The sequence below is a fragment of the Salvelinus fontinalis genome, chromosome 25 (genome assembly GCF_029448725.1).
Source record: "Salvelinus fontinalis isolate EN_2023a chromosome 25, ASM2944872v1, whole genome shotgun sequence".
NCBI classification, from domain to species: Eukaryota; Metazoa; Chordata; class Actinopteri; order Salmoniformes; family Salmonidae; genus Salvelinus; species Salvelinus fontinalis.
This window is the reverse complement of record NC_074689.1, coordinates 18,765,540-18,789,346: the sequence shown is the minus strand read 5'-3', so window position 1 is coordinate 18,789,346 and position 23,807 is coordinate 18,765,540. Positions and strand designations below refer to the sequence as shown.

General features: G+C 42.2%; 1 protein-coding gene across 2 annotated transcripts in view; it reads right to left on the bottom strand.

Annotated features, from left to right (window-relative positions):
• Positions 1 to 3,089: 3,089 nt before the first annotated feature.
• fbxo15 (F-box protein 15) overlaps positions 3,090 to 23,807 on the bottom strand; it is a 42,936-nt gene continuing 22,218 nt past the window's right edge. For both annotated transcript variants that reach the window (XM_055881503.1, XM_055881504.1), the window contains 8 exons: positions 21,950 to 22,116; positions 8,601 to 8,801; positions 8,302 to 8,431; positions 7,933 to 8,015; positions 6,655 to 6,800; positions 5,941 to 6,065; positions 5,606 to 5,770; positions 3,090 to 5,494 (listed from right to left, as the gene is read on the bottom strand). In XM_055881503.1, coding sequence (XP_055737478.1) covers positions 5,384 to 5,494; positions 5,606 to 5,770; positions 5,941 to 6,065; positions 6,655 to 6,800; positions 7,933 to 8,015; positions 8,302 to 8,431; positions 8,601 to 8,801; positions 21,950 to 22,116 — 1,128 coding nt within the window. In that variant the 3' untranslated portion in view covers positions 3,090 to 5,383. The remainder of the gene's footprint in view (positions 5,495 to 5,605; positions 5,771 to 5,940; positions 6,066 to 6,654; positions 6,801 to 7,932; positions 8,016 to 8,301; positions 8,432 to 8,600; positions 8,802 to 21,949; positions 22,117 to 23,807) is intronic.

The window sequence follows — 23,807 nt, the reverse complement described above, 5'->3', positions numbered from 1 at the left end:
TGAGTTGTTATTTTATATGTTTTATTTCCAATGTATTTTATTTCTTGCCTTGAGTTACTTTGCTCTATACAGTATCGTGGGTTTCCCAGCCTCTGTTCTGACTTGGGGACTGTGAAGAGACCCCTGATTGCATGTCTTGTGGAGTATGTATGGGTTTTTGAGCTGTGTGTTAACTGACTGAACAGATAATTCGGTACATTCCTCACGTCAATACTTCTTACAAAGCAGTGATGCAGTCAATCTCTCCTCCACTCTGTGCCAGGAGAGACTGTCATGCATGTTATTGACATTGGCCCTAAGCGTACATTTGAGGGCCAGAAGAAGTGACTGATTGTGTGCCATTAGTTTACCATTGTCAACAGCTGAACTCAAATTGGTTTATAGATGTTAAACACTGAAATTAACTATTTTCTTGACTCTCAAGAGTTTGAGAGTAGTGCCTTGAGTACACTTGGCAATGGGAACTGCCATAATGTAAACAACACAAGCATTATATAGAAACTAACAGACTAATGTACTTAACAAAGTTCAAAGTTTAGAAATCCAAACCCATCACCCCCATAGTACAAAAGTCGACCTATTCTATTCTGTGCAATAAATAAATATTCCAAACATAGTCTGGGACAGTTGTGGGATGTGATAGATCCCAAATGAATACAACCACTAACATCCCAAAAATATTTTTATGCAATGTGGCTGACGCAACAGATCAGCACTTTTAGCTTAAAATGTTGATAAACTTTTAGGCTATTTTTTCACATTATATGTGCAGCAATGCGCACATGGTAGTAGGCTATAAGCGCAAATGTTCCATTAGCGGAAAACACCATTATCAAAAGTGACCACAAATGCAGTTATGAATGTAATGTTTTTATAGTAAAGGTGCATTTTTATGGTGAGAATTATCTTCCCCAAACTTGAAATTCATGCGCTGCTTATATATGTGTAACAGTCCTGACCTGTTTTATGTTGTTTTTTATGTGTTTATGGTCAGGGCATGTGTTTTGGGTGGGCAGTCTATGTTATCTGTTTCTATGTTGGTTTTGGGTTACCTGGTATGGCTCTTGATTAGAGGCAGGTGGTTTGCGTTTTCCTCTAATTAAGAGTCATATTTAGGTAGGGCGTTCTCACTGTTTGTTTGTGGGTGATTGTCTCCTGTGTCGTTTCATGGATTTACCATACGGGACTGTTTGGCTGTTTGTTTCGTTTCGATGTAGTCTGTTTCCTGTCCGTGAGTTTTACGTTTCAGTTAAGTAAGTTCATGTTCAGGTTTTGTCGTCTACGTCGTTTTCTTGTTTTTGTAGTTTTGAAAGTGTTTTGTTTTTGTTTCGTGTTGCCGTCGTATTTATAATAAAGATGGCTTATTTCCCTGAAGCTGCGTTTTGGTCTGAAGATCCTTCTCTCCTCACCTCATCCGAGGATGAGGAGAGCGACAGTCTTAACAGAATCACCCACCTCTCCAGAGCCAAGCAGCGGAGGCAAGGGAAAGCTCGACAGGGCAACAAGGATTTCTGGACTTGGGAGGAAATATTGGACGGGAGAGGTCCATGGGCACAGCAGGGAGAATATCGCCGTCCCAAAGCTGAGCTGGAGGCACGGAGGAGAGCAGAGGCTACCGGAGAGAGGAACCGGAGCTATGAGGGAACGCGTCTGGCAAGGAAGCCAAAAAAGCCCGTAAGTAATTCCCAAAAATTTCTTGGGGGGGGGCTAAGAGGTAGTGGGCCAAGGGCAGGTAGGAGACCTGCGCCCACTTCCCAGGCTTACCGTGGAGAGCGGGAGTACGGGCAGGCGCCGTGTTACGCAGTAGAGCGCACGGTGTCTCCTGTACGAGTGCATAGCCCAGTGCGGGTTATTCCACCTCCCCGCACTGGTAGGGCTAGATTGAGTATTGAGCCAGGTGTCATGAGGCCGGCTCAACGCGTCTGGTCTCCAGTGCGTCTCCTCGGGCCGGCATTCATGGCACCGGCCTTACGCATGGTTTCCCCGGTTCGCCTACATAGGCCGGTGCGGGTTATTCCACCTCCCCGCACTGGTCGGGCGACCGGGAGCATTCAACCAGGTAAGGTTGGGCGGGTTCAATGCTCAAGAGTGCCAGTACGCCTCCACGGTCCGGTATTTCCGGCACCACCTCCCCGCCCCAGCCTAGTACCTACAGTGTCTACACTACGCACTAGGCTACCAGTGCGTATCCTGAGCCCTGTTCCTCCTCCACGCACTCTCCCTGTAGTGCGTGTATCTAGCCCGGTGCCTCCAGTTCCGGCCCCACGCACTAAGCTACCAGTGCGTCTCCAGAGCCCTGTACAAACTGTATCTTCTCCCCCTACTAATCCTGATGTGCTTGTCCTCAGCCCGGCGTCACCAGTGCCGGTACCACGCATCAGTTATAGAGTGGGCTTTGAGAATACAGTGTGCCCTGTCCCTGCTCCCCGCACTAGTAGGAAGGTGCTTATCATTAGCACGGTGCCTCCAGTTCCGGCACCACGCACCAGGTCTACAGTGCACCGTATCCGGCCAGAGCCATCCGTCTCCCCAGCGCCATCTGAGCCATCCGTCTCCCCAGCGCCATCTGAGCCATCCGTCTCCCCAGCGCCATCTGAGCCATCCGTCTCCCCAGCGCCATCTGAGCCATCCGTCTCCCCAGCGCCGTCTGAGCCATCCGTCTGCCAGGAGCCTGCAAATCCGCCCGTCTGCCATGAGCCTGCAAAGCCGCCCGTCTGCCATGAGCCTACAGAGCCATCCGCCAGACAGGAGCCGCTAGAGCCGTCAGCCAGACAGGAGCCGCTAGAGCCGTCAGCCAGACAGGAGCCGCTAGAGCCGTCAGCCAGACAGGATCTGCCAGAGCCGCCAACCAGACAGGATCTGCCAGAGCCGCCAACCAGACAGGATCTGCCAGAGCCGCCAACCAGACAGGATCTGCCAGAGCCGCCAACCAGACAGGATCTGCCAGAGCCGCCAACCAGACAGGATCTGCCAGAGCCGCCAACCAGACAGGATCTGCCAGAGCCGCCAACCAGACAGGATCTGCCAGAGCCGCCAGCGAGCCATGAGCAGCCAGAGCCGCCAGCGAGCCATGAGCAGCCAGAGCCGTCAGAGAGCCATGAGCAGCCAGAGCCGTCAGAGAGCCATGAGCAGCCAGAGCCGTCAGAGCGCCATGAGCGTCGAGAGCCGTCAGAGCGCCATGAGCGTCGAGAGCCGTCAGCCTGCCATGAGCGTCGAGAGCCGTCAGCCTGCCATGAGCGTCGAGAGCCGTCAGCCTGCCATGAGCGTCGAGAGCCGTCAGCCTGCCATGAGCGTCGAGAGCCGTCAGCCAGCCATGAGCGTCGAGATTCGTCAGTCAGCCATGAGCTGCCCTTCAGCCTGAAACGGCTAGATACCCAGAACTGCCCATCAGTCCAGAGCTGTCTCTCTGTCCGGAGCTGCCTTTCAGTCCGGAGTTGCCCCTCTATCCTGATCCCCCTCTCTATCTTGATCTACCTCTATATTCTTATCTATCCCTCTGTCTTGATTTATCTCTCTGTCCCGGTGCTGCCCCTTGTCCCGGTGCTGCCCCTTGTTCCGGTGCTGCCCCTTGTCCCGGTGCTGCCCCTTGTCCCGGTGCTGCCCCTTGTCCCGGTGCTGCCCCTTGTCCCGGTGCTGCCCCTTGTCCCGGTGCTGCCCCTTGTCCCGGTGCTGCCCCTTGTCCCGGTGCTGCCCCTTGTCCCGGTGCTGCCCCTTGTCCCGGTGCTGCCCCTTATTCCGGTGCTGGTCCTTATCCTGGTGCTGCCCCTTGTTCCGGTGCTGCCTCTTGTCCCGGTGCTACCCCTTGTCCCGGTGCTGCCCCTTGTCTCGGTGCTGGCCGTTTATTTAGGGGAAGGTAGTTTTAGGGTGGTCATTGGCAGGGGTAGACAGAAGAGGGGAGTGACTATGGTGGTGTGGGGACAGCGTCCAGAGCCGGAGCCACCACCGTGGTCAACTGCCCACCCAGACCCTCCCCTGGACTTTGTGCTGGTGCGCCCGGCGTTCGCACCTTGAGGGGGGGGTTCTGTAACAGTCCTGACCTGTTTTATGTTGTTTTTTATGTGTTTATGGTCAGGGCATGTGTTTTGGGTGGGCAGTCTATGTTATCTGTTTCTATGTTGGTTTTGGGTTACCTGGTATGGCTCTTGATTAGAGGCAGGCGGTTTGCGTTTTCCTCTAATTAAGAGTCATATTTAGGTAGGGCGTTCTCACTGTTTGTTTGTGGGTGATTGTCTCCTGTGTCGTTTCATGGATTTACCATACGGGACTGTTTGGCTGTTTGTTTCGTTTCGATGTAGTCTGTTTCCTGTCCGTGAGTTTTACGTTTCAGTTAAGTAAGTTCATGTTCAGGTTTTGTCGTCTACGTCGTTTTCTTGTTTTTGTAGTTTTGAAAGTGTTTTGTTTTTGTTTCGTGTTGCCGTCGTATTTATAATAAAGATGGCTTATTTCCCTGAAGCTGCGTTTTGGTCTGAAGATCCTTCTCTCCTCACCTCATCCGAGGATGAGGAGAGCGACAGTCTTAACAATATGCCAGTTAGGCTCTACACCCCTTGTAAAGCGGATTAATGTGCTTCATTTTATGAAGTTATTTGGCAACTTTAGTTGTGATACAAACCTTATTAAAACATACAGGCCTATAGGCTAGGCTACATGGGGTGTGCGACTATGATTCGAACATAGGGGGCATCATTCACAAGTGATCATTTAGAATTCACAAGTGGTAGGCTAATATTGTCACTCATCAGACTATTCTTGATTTAATCTTGTCTTTACATATACTAAATAATATGTGTGTGACTTTTGTTTTGATTTAGAATGGACCATTATCATGCACCTGTATCGAAACGGCAGCAGGAAAAAATACATGTCATCTATGCACTTAAATAGCGAAAGGAGGACGCTTTCCCCTGTGGTTTATATTCAATTTAAGCAATGTGCTTAATATTAAGAAAGTTGAGAAATAAATATAGTAGGCCTAGCTTATAGAAAGCTGATGAGATCCTCCTCTTTTTAATAGCTGTTTTCTCCCACAATTGCATAGCCTATAGAAATGTTGCGTAACATGAGCTCATGGGCTCTCATGAAGTGTTTGATTAGATATTCGAATATATTTGCATTGATGTCAGAGTGATTCGAGGGACAATAGAGTGCTGAGTACCAGGCAGTTAGAAAGTTTGGTAGGCTACTAATGACCATCAGCAGCTTGGAGAAGCCTAATTACCGTGACTAAACAGTCACGTGGAATTTGACTGCCCTCATGAATCGTGACCCCCGGTGTGGCGGTAATATGGTCACCGCAACAGCTCTAGGCATAGGGACATGTACCTAAAAAAAACTAGGCAGAGATCATATAGTACAAACTTACAGTACCCCCTAAACAGGAGCCTTAGTAGGCTCTGCCAAAGTGCTGGTTGACTTTGACTGTGCTGATGTAGACAACCAGATTAATAAGGAAGAACTGTCTCTGTTCCTCCAGCAGCACCACGTCCATCTGTACCTACACACAATCATATGAAATAATATAATACATAAATTATTATAATAATTATTCACTTTGGTAGAGAAACAAAAGTCAATAACTGATAATTGAATAAAGCTAAAAACACACCTTTCCCTCTGCATCCTGGTACTTGATCAGGAAGTGCTGGCCCTGGTAGTCATAGTCATAGGAGAAAGGCTCCTCATTGGCCAGCACCATGGAGACAGGCGTGCTGACACACCAGAAGGGTATCTGGGACTCATCCAGCAGAGTCAGGCTCATCATGCAGCAGTTCTACACAGAGGAGAGAAGAGAGAAAAACACAGACAAAAGCTGCTTTAGCTAAAAATAAGTGATGATGGTTTATGCCATCTGTTATTTCATTGCTATGTCAACGTTAGGTAGGCCTTATGACAAGTGGTTGCTGTAAACTAAACAAGTGAGTCAGTGTTCCTTTCCTGTACCTTCACAGTCCCCTCCAGAGCATCAGACCTCCAGGGCAGGCTGACCCTGGCAGAGAGAGGGGTCTGCCGAGACTGGTTACTCCTGATGATGGCATTCAGCTGGATGAAACCTTCATTGATCTGACCTGGATAACCACAAAGACCACATCAAGACATCGTTAAACCACATTATCTCTGCCTGTAGGAACTAATGTGCCGAGATGCCCCCTAAACATTTTCCCTGGGATGAGATGGGAATCATGGGATGGAAACCGGGAGAGGAGTTAGCTAGTGTTAGACGCATGTCGGTGTTTGAGGCATTAATGCCCAACAGCCTAAGGTCAAGTAGCTGTGTAGAGCAACTACAAGGCAGAGGAATGAATACTTGACTCAGTAACTCGAGCGAGGGCACACAGTACTGTAGGAAGTTTCAGTACAGACTTGATATTAAACAGTGTCACTAAGCTAAAAACAACCCAACTCTATCATTCTCCTCGGGAACCCAGGCTTCTCACCTTCTGTTTGAACGCCTGGGGAAGTTCTCCTCAGTAAGAAGCTACAAAGGGGTAGAGTACGGTGTCTAGATGGAAAATGAACGCCAGCGCTTCCGTTCAAATGCAAAATACAACACTTAAGCTCGCCAGACTTCCAATAGGCGAGTCAATGAGACGAGATTTGGAAGAACGGCCACGCGAGACCATGATAACCCTAACCTGTGGACAGTGGTTAATTAACCTTTCCGGCAGAAGAGCTGAGGGAAGTGGCCAGACATGATCTCCGTCACAGTGTTGTGGAGGGTAATGTGTAGCGTGTAACCATGGAGACCGTAGTTTGGGTCCACGTCGTCAAAAAGAGGCCTGTTCTCTGGAATGGTGTATGGGCTGGGAGAAAAAGTGATAGAGAGATGAGAGACAGAGACACAGACCGAGAATTAATGTAAAACAGAGGCCTATAGGACCATTCCCACCTGTCACCAGGAGAGGGAGTTAGCACGCCATCTGCAAGTCTACAGCTCTGTCACATCATCCCACAGAACCAACTAGAGGCAGTGTGCAGTCGGCACAAATCATCTTAGACATTTCTTATTTTATTCGGATCTCCATTAGCTGTTGAAGCAGCAGCTATTCTCCCTGGGTTCCACACAAAACATGACAAAATACAGACCACTAATAAAAAAGAACAGCAACAGAAATATAAAACAACATTTCAAATAATAATAATAATAATAAGAGTGTGTGTGTCTCTTCACAGTCCGCATTGTTCCTTGAGTTGTTATTTTATATGTTTTATTTCCAATGTATTTTATTTCTTGCCTTGAGTTACTTTGCTCTATACAGTATCGTGGGTTTCCCAGCCTCTGTTCTGACTTGGGGACTGTGAAGAGACCCCTGATTGCATGTCTTGTGGAGTATGTATGGGTTTTTGAGCTGTGTGTTAACTGACTGAACAGATAATTCGGTACATTCCTCACGTCAATACTTCTTACAAAGCAGTGATGCAGTCAATCTCTCCTCCACTCTGTGCCAGGAGAGACTGTCATGCATGTTATTGACATTGGCCCTAAGCGTACATTTGAGGGCCAGAAGAAGTGACTGATTGTGTGCCATTAGTTTACCATTGTCAACAGCTGAACTCAAATTGGTTTATAGATGTTAAACACTGAAATTAACTATTTTCTTGACTCTCAAGAGTTTGAGAGTAGAGTGCCTTGAGTACACTTGGCAATGGGAACTGCCATAATGTAAACAACACAAGCATTATATAGAAACTAACAGACTAATGTACTTAACAAATAAGCAGCAAAAATAATATATGAATAATGTACAACTCCGGGTTAAATAGTGGAACAAAGAATCTGACCCTTAGTCATGTTAGGGGACATTGGTCTTCAAAGACACTTTGAAACAGCCAGCGGGCCATCTGTGGGTAATAAAGCTATGGAAAAAGGTGAATACAGAGAGTTGCGGCTGGCCTGGACCCGGGTGGGGGCGGGGGAAGCCAGGTGCTGCATACCAAACAGATGAGCCCAGGAGACTCCTTTCCAACAGCCTGTGGTAGTGGAAGGTGGCCATCACAAAGGCTATGGACGACTGGCCCTGTGGTGAGAAACGGGGAATAGACGTCATCATTATTCAATCATTAAGATCAAATTAATCCCCTCCTAATTATCATCCTCTTCCTGATCATCATCATAATTATTATCATCAGGGAATAGAGAAACACCATCATTACTCAATATCTTCCTTCCCCTCCGAATTATCCTCATCATCATTGGGGAATAGACCAATACCATCATTATCACCCTCATTATCGTTCTCCTCTTCCATCATTATCAGCAACAGATCAACTCATCATCAGCACATACTGTGAATGTTGGCCTACCCTCCAGATGCCGATGACGATGCCTGGCGACAGCAGCACCAACTTGACCAGTCTGTCTCCACCAATCACCTGGCTGCTCTTAGAGATGGTGTCAATATCCAACTGAGCCATCAGAGACCTCCAGCCTGGCCTGAAGGGTGGAGGTGACAGAGGGGGGAGGGGAGAGGGCAAGAGCTCTTTTCACTCAAAGGACCAAAACCTCCTAAATATGATTTGATATTGGATGGCTAGAAGGATGAGTGGTAGGAGATGGAGGGAACAAGAAGGAAATGGTGAGGAGGGAAAGAAAGCAAACTCACTTGATGGCGCTGGGACATTTGAGGGGAACTCTCTTGACACCGTGAAGCTGTACGGTAGAGAGTTGGTGGAAGGCGGGCCATGAACCGTTGGTCCAGCACAATGTCACTGACGAGTCACTGTAGTAGGTGTGGCTCTGCTCAAAAGTCCCCTCACAGACCGACCTGTCACACACTGTGATCTCCCAGGCCACACGCTGCTCTCTGAAACAGAGGACAAGAGAGGAGAACAATTTAATGAAGTGATACTGACATGGTTTTCATACATTTTAGAAGTTTTCAATAGGGTATGTAGCCAAATCAAAGTTTATTGGTCACGTGCACATCGTGCAGTGAAATGCTTACTTGCTAACCCTCCTCCTCAACAATGCAGTACAATATCAATCAAGAATCAAATACCAAATAGAGAAGTCCAAACATAACAAATAATAAAAATTAGAAGGAAAAAATAAATAAAAAGTTATGAGAAATACAGTATGTACATAATAGAATATACAAAGCATGATTCAGTGTCAAGTCACTAAATCTCGAGTCCGAGTCCCTAGCATTCCAGTCCAAGTCCGAGTCCTTTATGCTCGAGTCATCAGTCCCGTGTTAGTAGTCAAAGCTACATTTTGTAACGTAGAAAGTTGGATAAATGACTGTTTTGAACAGCTAATTCAGTAGCCATCTGACATTTGCTGTTGTAGCCATAATGGTGAAAAATGCAAGGGAGAGAGACTTTCTGACAACAAAGTCACTACTGGTTGAGTCTGAGTCCAAGCCATCACTGGTCGAGTCTGAGTCGAATCACGAGTCGTGAAAATCGTGACATGGATCCGAGTCAAGTCCGAATCTTGGATTCGAGTACTACAACAATGATATGATTTCTAAAATGTGTCAAATTATGATGACAATTTCTGTATACATTGTTCTGACTATGTCAGCATTACTTAATGGAAAACATATCTATCTTTCTGTAAACTGTTTGTGACTGAGCCCATACAATGTAAGCCAGATAAATTCCCATTCTACCCTCATTGTTCAATAAAGCATTTGAAGGAAGAAATCAACCAATGTGTTTTTGGCTATTGAAATCACAGCATGGACAATGACCCACTAAAACCAAAATGACTTGCAGATAGCTGAAATTAAATCGCATGTATTAGGATACATTTTTGACCCAGTTCTTTCGACAAACACAGCCCAGGGATACCCCCACATGATGATGCATCCTGTGTCTGCTGGCAGCAGCCCCATCATCCAACATAAATTAAATAACAGAATAAAACGAAGAACCCGAACAGCCAGGAAGCCCTGGGGAGCCCTGGGAGAATTCCATTGACTCTGTGTTGTTCTGTTCGTCTGACTGTTGTCATGTGAAATTATCATTACCTGGGTAAATCGCAACCTGCATGGCAAGAAACCACAGGTCTCCAGAGGTAGTAGTCTGGGCAGGTGGGGATGTAGGGAGGGGTGGGGGTTCAAGTAATTTATTTAAACAGAAACACAATTATTTCTCCATATGCCGCAGCCACTGCCATGGAACTCAGACTGAGTGCCAGCGTTGCTTCTAATAAAAAAAATATTTAAAAAAACAGAGCTTAAAACAGCAGAGGAAATGCTAAGTGAGCTTTCACCCGTGTGTGTTTTTAATCGGTATTCCCTATAGCACGGATCGCAATTCAGACAGAAACTCCCTCCCTGCGCTTTAATAAGAGAGGTCATTAACAGAGGACAAAAACAAACGGAAGCGGATTGATCAAAGATTGTTCTGAAAACGTTTCTGTAGTTAGAAACAGATACGATTAGCATTCCTACAACATTTTGTTGAAATATAATTTGATCTCTGAGAAATTAAGCTAATTGATTGCACCCAAATTGAAACAGCACCATCTAGCGGTCAAAATCAGGTAATATCAGGATGTAGGATGTGACAACTTCAATGACACATTCCTCTGAATAGAGGACTAAATAAACTGAGAATACATTACATAGGATGAAGAAACAACATGCAGAACCGCAACTCCATACTACACGTCATAGAGAACTGATACTGTATAGTTATTGTTAGGGTGGGATTGGTGTGGGGCGGGTCCCTGGGTGGCTTCTGACTATGTCTTTGGATTCTTCATGTCTTACTCATTGTTAGAAAAAAAGTTTGGTCCAAATCTGATGTTAGGTACTATATATTTATTGATTATGGCCAATCTGGATGCAATCATGTATCGTAATTTCTCAGATCAAATTATATTTCAACTAAATAATGTTGCAGGAACAATTTCAGAACAATCTGAGATGATCGAAATCATCTTTCTTGTGCTTTTTGAGGTGGAACGACCAAGGCGTTTTATATTTTGGAGGCTCATATCATCTCCATTAGGGGTTTGCCGACATGGCCATAGATATATTCGTAATTGGATCCGTAAATTATTTGGCTACTATAGAAAATAGTAGCCAAATAACTGGTTGATGTGTAATAACTTCTTAAAGACCCAGTGCAGTCAAAAATTTGATTTTTCTTTGTGTTTTATACATATTTCCATACTTTGAGGTTGAATAATCCTGTGAAGTTGTGAAAATTATGATAATGCCCCTATTTTGTAAGAGCTGTTTAAAAAGACTGCCTGAAATTGCAGCCTGTTTTGGAGGGATGGAGTTTTGGCATGCCTGGTGATGCAGTAAATTAGTTAATACCAATAAGAAAGACAATTCCAAACCGCTCTGCCAATAACAGCTAGTTTTCAATTTTCCCCTCACTCAAAACACTCCCAGACAGTCCTAGCAAAATGTTTGCTTGAGAAATCACTCTTTGCTAAGCCTAAGCAAAGCCTAAGCAAATGTTTTTTTTAAAGCAATCACAGTAAGGTACCGTTAAACTTCCCTTAAAGCCTTGGCGTTTATTTGCTTAAATCACTCTACACAAGAGGCGATTAATAGAGACAGGCTTCTATTTTCTTAAATCACACAGATTTTGCTCATTTGCATAGTTAAAGCTGCAATTTGTAACTTTTTGGGTGACCTGACCAAATTCACATAGATCTATAACACATTTCTCATTGAAAGAAAGTATTTTGTTTGCTTCTATGTTTAAGTTTAGTTTTACTTTCAATTTTGTACACCAGCTTCAAACAGCTGAAAATACAACATATTTGGTTATGGAATATATATTTCAGTGGTTTAGATGGTACAATGATTCTACACTATACTTCCTTGTTTTGTCACAAACAGAAATTAGGCAAACTATTCGATTTTTTTGCAACCAGGAAATAGCGGTGCGATTTCTGCATAGTGCATCTTTAATTGTTTAATTCCAGCATTCACTTCCAGCATTTCTCAGATCAAATTATATTTCAACTAAATAATGTTGCAGGAACAATTTCAGAACAATCTGAGATGGTGGGAGTCGAAATCCTCTTTCTTGTGCTTTTTGAGGTGGAACGACCAAGGCGTTTTATATTTTGGAGGCTCATATCATCTCCATTAGGGGTTTGCCGACATGGCCATAGATATATTCGTAATTGGATCCGTAAATTGACAGTCAGATTGGATATGCCTAAATAGATCAAAATAAATATGCCAAAATATCGAAATAAATGTTGTCAAAATACCCATCTCCCTGCATGTTTATAGACCGAAAAACTGCAGATTAGGAGCAGCACGCGGAGGGATGTCTGTGTCCTAAACTTGCAGTGGGCAGACAAGCTTGCTGTCACTTAGTCAGCCTGTGCAGTTCACATTTTTTCCCTATCCGCTTGTTAGATATCATGCACATTGATAGCTTGGTAGGCTAGCAAACGTCCTCGCCATTTGATTTATCATAGCAGCAGGCTAACACGAGGCAGCAGCAATCTAAATGATCAGTCCGAAACAAGTGAGAAGTGATCGGATTCAGGTGAAGTTATGAAGAGAAGTGAGTGAACTGAGAAATACACCTTCGCTCTATCCAATCAAAGCAGCTGGATCAATGTACAGCCCGCCCTTCTCTTTACAAACAACTCACTGCCTAGTTTGCCTATTTAGTCCACGTAGCACCTCGCACTTGATTGAAAGACGCACGCTGGCACCCAAAAATACCTTTACTCGTTTGTCTGACTATTTGGCACAACCCTAATCCTTTAACCTGAACCCCGAATAACAGGGAAGCGCTTCAAAATACACCGTTTTTAATTTGGCAGAGAGAATATGAGATAACCTTGACAGCGCTGAATGAAGCCTGGAAATCCCACGGTGTTATAGTTTTTTAAATACTAGGGATGCACGATATAAAATCTGTGAACATATTGGAATCGGCCGATATTAGCTAAAAATGTCAACATCAGTATCGGCCCAATGTCTAGTTTAAAGCCGATGCGCAAAACCGATGTCAAAGCTGACGTGCATACCTATATACACGTAGGTACATTACGAAATAACTGCATGTAAAATTTTGATCTGCACGTGCAACACAGCATTCCTAACCTAGCCCACAATGTCTGCTGTGTGGATCGAGCAGTCATCAAGTCGAGCAGTTATTTGAAAGAGTAAAAAAAAATTCAGCGAGACAACTCATTGCCCTTGACAATCAGATGTTCTCTGTCGTGGGAGATGTTGGCTTTCGCCGACTGGTCGAGCACCAGTACACATGTTGCCCTATGTTGTCAAATAACACAGTTCTATTATAGAATGTTGTGTGTCATGAAATTGCACGTACAAGCGCCACCACTACTGTCAGTAGCACTGTCAAAGCCGTACAAAAAAAGTCTGCAAACAAGCAAACACTGGCCACGAACAATGTGTTTACAATACCGCATTGGTAATAAAGCATTATTTGTTCGACTGCAACTTCTGGGGTAGCTAGCTTTAGCTTGGTACCTAGCTAGCACCAATACAACCAGCTTGAAAACAATGACCAGTAGAAACTGCAGTCATTTTCAGTATTCTTAGCCATGATTTAGGAACCCTTGAAAGTATTAGCTAGGTAGCCACTTGTTGTTCACCTATTGAAATTAAACTTCAGTTCATGAAAATAAATAGCTAGCCAGCTACTTAACCCTGTTGCCCAAAGCTAATGTTTTAAGCAGCCAGCTAGCTTCATCTGGCTAGTGATGCTCGACAAGACCGGGTTATGTGTTGTGAAGCTAGCCACAATAAGGATTAGGCACAATAGCGGAATTTGCGGTTTGCCTTCAAAATATAAGTACCTCTGTGAAAGTGATACAGAAGGTTACATTTTGTGGAATCATGCTATATTTAGACTAGATAATGTTAAACAAGGTTGTAATGTGAAGCAATGAAATGGGGTAACAGTCTACTCAATACCCACAATATCTTTTTCCAATGTCTTCCTCAGAGTTAACAGACTCCAAAACCTCCACGCAGTATTGCTTTTTCTCGGGAATAGTGTTCAATACACATAGGTTGACAATAAATGTGGCTAAATTCACAGTTGTTTCAGAGTCCCGCAATAAGAGCTACGAGGCTAATGTTCTCTGGGTGTCACGGAGTGGACTGATACCCCATGTCATTGATCCACAATCCATAGGTGAAATAGTAAAATAAATATGCCCCCAATGCAATTCTAAAGTATAATACATCCAGTGTGATTTCAACAGATTTTTGTCAAATTAACAAAATGTCTTTTGTTGATTTTATATAACATTCCAACCTCGTTAGCATGATCTATTCAATTATGGCATAATTTGACTATTTGTATTCATTTGGGTCACTGTCAATAACACACTTTTATTTTGAAGGCTAACAGCAAAGTCCATTATTGTGACTAATCCTTATTGTGGCTAGCTTCACATAGATGGGTCTGACAATTAATAAAATAAGAACTGTCTTATAAATTAGGGTTATTTTAGATGAAGACACCTAGCTATATAATTAGCTAGCTAACTATAGCTACTGAAACAGATTGTTGTTTTGCTATGTTTTGGGGGAAGAACATTCTTTGCATCCATGAGCTAGCTAGCTTTTATTTTAATGACCAGCACTGTAGGTGCGCGAATCAACTTTACCAGCATCATAGCATACGTATCGATGAATCGTTGTGACATATGAAATACGAGTGATAATGTAATAACTACGTAAAACATTTATGAACGCGTTAAAATATTATGTGAAGTGCAGTCATATTCAGGTCCTGATTGGTCAACAAGCTTATTTAAATAGCAGACCCAAACGGCATTCCATAGTATGAGAAACGACTGAACAAATGAACAATGAAACAGCACAGCAAGTAAGTGAAAGAAATAGGTTTTGATTATGTTTTACTGGTAATGTGAACATACGTAAATGCCAACAAAATAACTTTTTGGTCAGTGTGGTGTGTGTGTGTAACCTTTATTTAACTAGGCAAGTCAGTTAAAAACAAATTCTTATTTACAATGACGGCCTACACCGGCCAAACCCAGACGACGCTGGACCAATTGTGCATCGCCCTATTCACGGCCGGATGTAATAGAGCCTGGATTCGAACCAGGGACTGTAGTGACGCCTCTTGCACTGAGATGCAGTGCCTTTGACCGTTGCGTCCATGTTTGTGTTTTAACTATTTAACTGTACTAGGCCGCTAAAAAGTTGTTTTTTGGCAAGGAAAATATTGGATATCTGTATTGGCCAAAAATGTCATATCGGTCGGTGCAGGCATAGAAAATAGTAGCCAAATAACTGGTTGATGTGTAATAACTTCTTAAAGGCCCAGTGCAGTCAAAAATTTGATTTTTCTTTGTGTTTTATACATATTTCCATATTTTGAGGTTGAATAATCCTGTGAAGTTGTGAAAATTATGATAATGCCCCTATTTTGTAAGAGCTGTTTAAAAAGACTGCCTGAAATTGCAGCCTGTTTTGGAGGGATGGAGTTTTGGCATGCCTGGTGATGCAGTAAATTAGTTAATACCAATAAGAAAGACAATTCCAAACCGCTCTGCCAATAACAGCTAGTTTCAATTTTCCCCTCACTCAAAACACTCCCAGACAGTCCTAGCAAAATGTTTGCTTGAGAAATCACTCTTTGCTAAGCCTAAGCAAAGCCTAAGCAAATGTTTTTTTTAAAGCAATCACAGTAAGGTACCGTTAAACTTCCCTTAAAGCCTTGGCGTTTATTTGCTTAAATCACTCTACACAAGAGGCGATTAATAGAGACAGGCTTCTATTTTCTTAAATCACACAGATTTTGCTCATTTGCATAGTTAAAGCTGCAATTTGTAACTTTTTGGGTGACCTGACCAAATTCACATAGATCTATAACACATTTCTCATTGAAAGAAAGTATTTTGTTTGCTTCTATGTTTAAGTTTAGTTTTACTTTCAATTTTGTACACCAGCTTCAAACAGCTGAAAATACAACATATTTGGTTATGGAATATATATTTCAGTGGTTTAGATGGTACAATGATTCTACACTATACTTCCTTGTTTTGTCACAAACAGAAATTAGGCAAACTATTCGATTTTTTTGCAACCAGGAAATAGCGGTGCGATTTCTGCATAGTGCATCTTTAATTGTTTAATTCCAGCATTCACTTCCAGCATTTCTCAGATCAAATTATATTTCAACTAAATAATGTTGCAGGAACAATTTCAGAACAATCTGAGATGGTGGGAGTCGAAATCCTCTTTCTTGTGCTTTTTGAGGTGGAACGACCAAGGCGTTTTATATTTTGGAGGCTCATATCATCTCCATTAGGGGTTTGCCGACATGGCCATAGATATATTCGTAATTGGATCCGTAAATTGACAGTCAGATTGGATATGCCTAAATAGATCAAAATAAATATGCCAAAATATCGAAATAAATGTTGTCAAAATACCCATCTCCCTGCATGTTTATAGACCGAAAAACTGCAGATTAGGAGCAGCACGCGGAGGGATGTCTGTGTCCTAAACTTGCAGTGGGCAGACAAGCTTGCTGTCACTTAGTCAGCCTGTGCAGTTCACATTTTTTCCCTATCCGCTTGTTAGATATCATGCACATTGATAGCTTGGTAGGCTAGCAAACGTCCTCGCCATTTGATTTATCATAGCAGCAGGCTAACACGAGGCAGCAGCAATCTAAATGATCAGTCCGAAACAAGTGAGAAGTGATCGGATTCAGGTGAAGTTATGAAGAGAAGTGAGTGAACTGAGAAATACACCTTCGCTCTATCCAATCAAAGCAGCTGGATCAATGTACAGCCCGCCCTTCTCTTTACAAACAACTCACTGCCTAGTTTGCCTATTTAGTCCACGTAGCACCTCGCACTTGATTGAAAGACGCACGCTGGCACCCAAAAATACCTTTACTCGTTTGTCTGACTATTTGGCACAACCCTAATCCTTTAACCTGAACCCCGAATAACAGGGAAGCGCTTCAAAATACACCGTTTTTAATTTGGCAGAGAGAATATGAGATAACCTTGACAGCGCTGAATGAAGCCTGGAAATCCCACGGTGTTATAGTTTTTTAAATACTAGGGATGCACGATATAAAATCTGTGAACATATTGGAATCGGCCGATATTAGCTAAAAATGTCAACATCAGTATCGGCCCAATGTCTAGTTTAAAGCCGATGCGCAAAACCGATGTCAAAGCTGACGTGCATACCTATATACACGTAGGTACATTACGAAATAACTGCATGTAAAATTTTGATCTGCACGTGCAACACAGCATTCCTAACCTAGCCCACAATGTCTGCTGTGTGGATCGAGCAGTCATCAAGTCGAGCAGTTATTTGAAAGAGTAAAAAAAAATTCAGCGAGACAACTCATTGCCCTTGACAATCAGATGTTCTCTGTCGTGGGAGATGTTGGCTTTCGCCGACTGGTCGAGCACCAGTACACATGTTGCCCTATGTTGTCAAATAACACAGTTCTATTATAGAATGTTGTGTGTCATGAAATTGCACGTACAAGCGCCACCACTACTGTCAGTAGCACTGTCAAAGCCGTACAAAAAAAGTCTGCAAACAAGCAAACACTGGCCACGAACAATGTGTTTACAATACCGCATTGGTAATAAAGCATTATTTGTTCGACTGCAACTTCTGGGGTAGCTAGCTTTAGCTTGGTACCTAGCTAGCACCAATACAACCAGCTTGAAAACAATGACCAGTAGAAACTGCAGTCATTTTCAGTATTCTTAGCCATGATTTAGGAACCCTTGAAAGTATTAGCTAGGTAGCCACTTGTTGTTCACCTATTGAAATTAAACTTCAGTTCATGAAAATAAATAGCTAGCCAGCTACTTAACCCTGTTGCCCAAAGCTAATGTTTTAAGCAGCCAGCTAGCTTCATCTGGCTAGTGATGCTCGACAAGACCGGGTTATGTGTTGTGAAGCTAGCCACAATAAGGATTAGGCACAATAGCGGAATTTGCGGTTTGCCTTCAAAATATAAGTACCTCTGTGAAAGTGATACAGAAGGTTACATTTTGTGGAATCATGCTATATTTAGACTAGATAATGTTAAACAAGGTTGTAATGTGAAGCAATGAAATGGGGTAACAGTCTACTCAATACCCACAATATCTTTTTCCAATGTCTTCCTCAGAGTTAACAGACTCCAAAACCTCCACGCAGTATTGCTTTTTCTCGGGAATAGTGTTCAATACACATAGGTTGACAATAAATGTGGCTAAATTCACAGTTGTTTCAGAGTCCCGCAATAAGAGCTACGAGGCTAATGTTCTCTGGGTGTCACGGAGTGGACTGATACCCCATGTCATTGATCCACAATCCATAGGTGAAATAGTAAAATAAATATGCCCCCAATGCAATTCTAAAGTATAATACATCCAGTGTGATTTCAACAGATTTTTGTCAAATTAACAAAATGTCTTTTGTTGATTTTATATAACATTCCAACCTCGTTAGCATGATCTATTCAATTATGGCATAATTTGACTATTTGTATTCATTTGGGTCACTGTCAATAACACACTTTTATTTTGAAGGCTAACAGCAAAGTCCATTATTGTGACTAATCCTTATTGTGGCTAGCTTCACATAGATGGGTCTGACAATTAATAAAATAAGAACTGTCTTATAAATTAGGGTTATTTTAGATGAAGACACCTAGCTATATAATTAGCTAGCTAACTATAGCTACTGAAACAGATTGTTGTTTTGCTATGTTTTGGGGGAAGAACATTCTTTGCATCCATGAGCTAGCTAGCTTTTATTTTAATGACCAGCACTGTAGGTGCGCGAATCAACTTTACCAGCATCATAGCATACGTATCGATGAATCGTTGTGACATATGAAATACGAGTGATAATGTAATAACTACGTAAAACATTTATGAACGCGTTAAAATATTATGTGAAGTGCAGTCATATTCAGGTCCTGATTGGTCAACAAGCTTATTTAAATAGCAGACCCAAACGGCATTCCATAGTATGAGAAACGACTGAACAAATGAACAATGAAACAGCACAGCAAGTAAGTGAAAGAAATAGGTTTTGATTATGTTTTACTGGTAATGTGAACATACGTAAATGCCAACAAAATAACTTTTTGGTCAGTGTGGTGTGTGTGTGTAACCTTTATTTAACTAGGCAAGTCAGTTAAAAACAAATTCTTATTTACAATGACGGCCTACACCGGCCAAACCCAGACGACGCTGGACCAATTGTGCATCGCCCTATTCACGGCCGGATGTAATAGAGCCTGGATTCGAACCAGGGACTGTAGTGACGCCTCTTGCACTGAGATGCAGTGCCTTTGACCGTTGCGTCCATGTTTGTGTTTTAACTATTTAACTGTACTAGGCCGCTAAAAAGTTGTTTTTTGGCAAGGAAAATATTGGATATCTGTATTGGCCAAAAATGTCATATCGGTCGGTGCAGGCATAGAAAATAGTAGCCAAATAACTGGTTGATGTGTAATAACTTCTTAAAGGCCCAGTGCAGTCAAAAATTTGATTTTTCTTTGTGTTTTATACATATTTCCATATTTTGAGGTTGAATAATCCTGTGAAGTTGTGAAAATTATGATAATGCCCCTATTTTGTAAGAGCTGTTTAAAAAGACTGCCTGAAATTGCAGCCTGTTTTGGAGGGATGGAGTTTTGGCATGCCTGGTGATGCAGTAAATTAGTTAATACCAATAAGAAAGACAATTCCAAACCGCTCTGCCAATAACAGCTAGTTTCAATTTTCCCCTCACTCAAAACACTCCCAGACAGTCCTAGCAAAATGTTTGCTTGAGAAATCACTCTTTGCTAAGCCTAAGCAAAGCCTAAGCAAATGTTTTTTTTAAAGCAATCACAGTAAGGTACCGTTAAACTTCCCTTAAAGCCTTGGCGTTTATTTGCTTAAATCACTCTACACAAGAGGCGATTAATAGAGACAGGCTTCTATTTTCTTAAATCACACAGATTTTGCTCATTTGCATAGTTAAAGCTGCAATATGTAACTTTTTGGGTGACCTGACCAAATTCACATAGATCTATAACACATTTCTCATTGAAAGAAAGTATTTTGTTTGCTTCTATGTTTAAGTTTAGTTTTACTTTCAATTTTGTACACTAGCTTCAAACAGCTGAAAATACAACATATTTGGTTATGGAATATATATTTCAGTGGTTTAGATGGTACAATGATTCTACACTATACTTCCTTGTTTTGTCACAAACAGAAATTAGGCAAACTATTCGATTTTTTTGCAACCAGGAAATAGCGGTGCGATTTCTGCATAGTGCATCTTTAATTGTTTAATTCCAGCATTCACTTCCAGCATTTTAATACATTTCTTAATTTCCTGCACTAATGTGTTATCATTTACACACTGTAACCACATTTACAACCACAGTTACATATCGTAGAAAAACAAATCCAGAAAGATGTGATTGAAATGCAGACAAATAATTTGATAACTTGACATGGTGGGATCTTTTTGTGTCTGTACAATTAATAATGTCACCAAATGAAGGTGAAAAAACCTTTATGCGCAAATATTGATATAACAGCCATCATATTGAAGTAAACTTGGAGTCACGCGACGATATGGTGTGTGGTCTTCCCATTACAACTCAGGAAACCATGCAGTATATTAGGCTACAGATTAAATAAGTGATGAACTTCACAGGGTGGTGAAAGTGCAAGATGATGAGCTTGATGCTCCTTTCCAATAAATATTGAGGGTCTTATTCTGGTGACATGATGATCGATGCTTGACTACCGTTTGACAAATACAAATATTCTCCCTCTTATCCATAATAATAATATTCTCATCATGTAGACTGTATCTGCGAGCTGTTGGCTAGAGCGCACGTAAGACTAGAGTAGGCACATTTGCGACAAACCTATCAGTAGAGATGAAAATGCGATGGAAACACATTGAACTTTAGAATTTTATTCAGTCCATGAAAATGAAAAAGTACATTGTGGGTGAACTAGGACATCACACACTGATTTTTACCCACAACCTGAAACACACCACTGGTGCGAAAATGCGCATATTTTCTTTATGTGGATTTTAGGATATTCGCATGAAAATCTGTCACCAATTGGATGGAAACCTAGCTTGTGTGACATTTATTTTGTCTTAATATTCCTCTATTATTTCGGGAAAACTTTTCCTTGACAGGATAATTATTTTCCTCTTTTACTGTGCATTTCGCTACACCCGCAATAACATCTGCTAAACATGTGTATGTGACAACAAAACATATTTACTTTCGCCACTAGAGGGCAATTCATTGTAAAAGTTTGTAGGCCTATGTAGCCAAATTGTATCTATTGTATGCTATCCATTCATGTTTTTTGTATGTTATTTTTATATCTGAGAATTAACCAATGATATCAGGCCACACCTGGCCATGATTACAGACACGTGTCCTTTGACACTATATAAACTAGTGACCCGCAGTGTTTGTCATTATACCCTGATGAAGACGTTGGATATTAGGTTAGTGTGCGGCTCTCCTTTTCTTTTTCAAGCAGCCAAATGGTTAGCAGCTTCATACTGGCGATAAAAATGGATGATTGCCTTAATTAGTCATTACTGAATTATTTAATGTAACAAATAAAAACATTAAACCTTGTAAACAGTTCATGGTAATTCAATGGTAACCTCGTAAACAATTAATTTAGACCCAGGCGTATATTTGCTAAAGCGTGCTTTTGGCCAGCTATTAAAGGGACAGGTGGCTATTTGAAACTGCGATTAAAACAAGTTTTACAGTACTTCAATCGTTAGACAGAAATTATTTGATATTGAGATAAAAACGGCTGCATTGGACCTTTAACAAAGGTATTGCATAGCCCAAACATGACATATTGTAACAAGGCATTCTGGCCCGTGAGTTTCAAATAGTATGTTCTGACAATACTTGTATTGGAGTCTGTTTGTTTCTGTACCTACAGTGTAGCCTCAGCTACAGAGCCAGTACAGAATCTAACCTGAGGACTCTCTCTGTGTGACTGGGAAGGCCTGTGAAGGGATTGATGGTTCTCAGCTCCTTCAACCACTTGGTGTGGTTGTAGCCAGCTACGGTCCTAAAGTACAGCCTTCTCCAGTAGCCCTCTGGTCTCTCCTGAACTTTCATCACACTCAGCTTCTCCACAACCTGAATGGAGGAGCAGACACATGATAATACATTTGGTTCATAATGCTATATTAGTACATACAAGCATACAGTATTCACTTACATACTAAATCATGAACCATTCACATACTCAATACATTGAAGAAAATAAAAAACTGCTGTATTATGTATATACACTGTGTGTACAAAACATTAGGAACACCTGCTCTTTCCATGACATAGACTGATCAGGTGAATCAAATCAAATTTTATTGGTCACATACTAGGGTTGCACATTTTGGGGAATATTCTGAGGTGGAAACTTTCCGTGGGAATTAACAGGAATATATGGGAATTAATGGGAATATACGCAAATTAATATTAATACCATTTAAATGTAGATGGTTTTTGCATTGGATATATTTACCATATCAGAAACATAAACATTTTACCTTATCATAAGTAGACGTCATAGCAAATGATTAAATCCTTCCAAATGGAAAATAAAATAAAAAATGTAGTTACGAATTGAACTTTAATTAAATGAGTTGACTCTTCACATGGGAGGATTTCACTGAACAACAAAATAAAAGGCAATATTGAATGATCCCCAATGATCCATCGCATCTCATAAAAACATTTTCAACATACATCTGTAAAATGATAATCTAGAAACTAAGAGTTGGTTGTCTTCCTCTCAGGCTTCCATGTCTTCTCCCTGAACTTCCTCAATGTCCACCTCTTGAACATCAGACTCTGAGGCCTCGTCTTCACTGTCACTTTCCAAATTTGTTGAGGATGGCTCGTTGTCAGGCTCAAAAAAACTCAAATTTGCCCGGACGGCCACCAATTTTTCAACCCTTGTATTGGTCAGCTTGTTGCGTGTTCCCAAACAAGGACCAGTTGCAGTCTGAGGCAGCTGATGCTGGAGGGATTTGGAGGATGATGATGGAGGCAACAGAGGAATAAGTCTTAGATCCACAAAGTCCCTTCCACCAGGTGGCTGATGAGATATGTTGGCACAACTGCCATATTGCATCTCCATCCCAAAGCCCTTGCTTGGAAGTGTACTTCGCCAGACTGTCAAGAACCTTGCCCTCATCCAGGCCAAGGTGGCGAGACACGGTAGTGATGACACCATAGGCCTTGTTGATCTCTGAACCTGACAGGATGCTCTTGCCAGCATACTTGGGGTCCAACATGTACGCTGCGGCGTATATGGGCTTCAGGCAGAAGTCTTCCCGCTTTTTGATGCATTTCAGAACTGCAGTTTCCTCTGCTTGGAGCACTAGTGAAGTGGTCAGGGCAGGACCGATTTCTTCTCTTACATATGCAAGCGGAGTCTGAACATCAGACAGGATGGCATTGTCTCCCTTAATCCGTGCAATGGCTACTGCTATAGGTTTCAGGAGTTTCAGACTGCTTACCACTCTCTCCCAAAATACATCCTCCAGGAGGATCCTCTTGATGGGGCTGTCCATATCGGCAGACTGATATGGCCATTTCTTTGAGAGACTCCTTCCCCTTCAGGAGACTCAAACATGATGACACCACCCCAACAGGTGTTGCTGGGTAGCTTCAATGTGGTGCTCTTATTCTTCTCACTTTGCTTGGTGAGATAGATTGCTGCTATAACTTGACCCTTCACATACCTAACCATTTCCTTGGCTCTTTTGTAGAGTGTATCCATTGTTTTCAGTGCCATAATGTCCTTGAGGAGCAGATTCAATGCA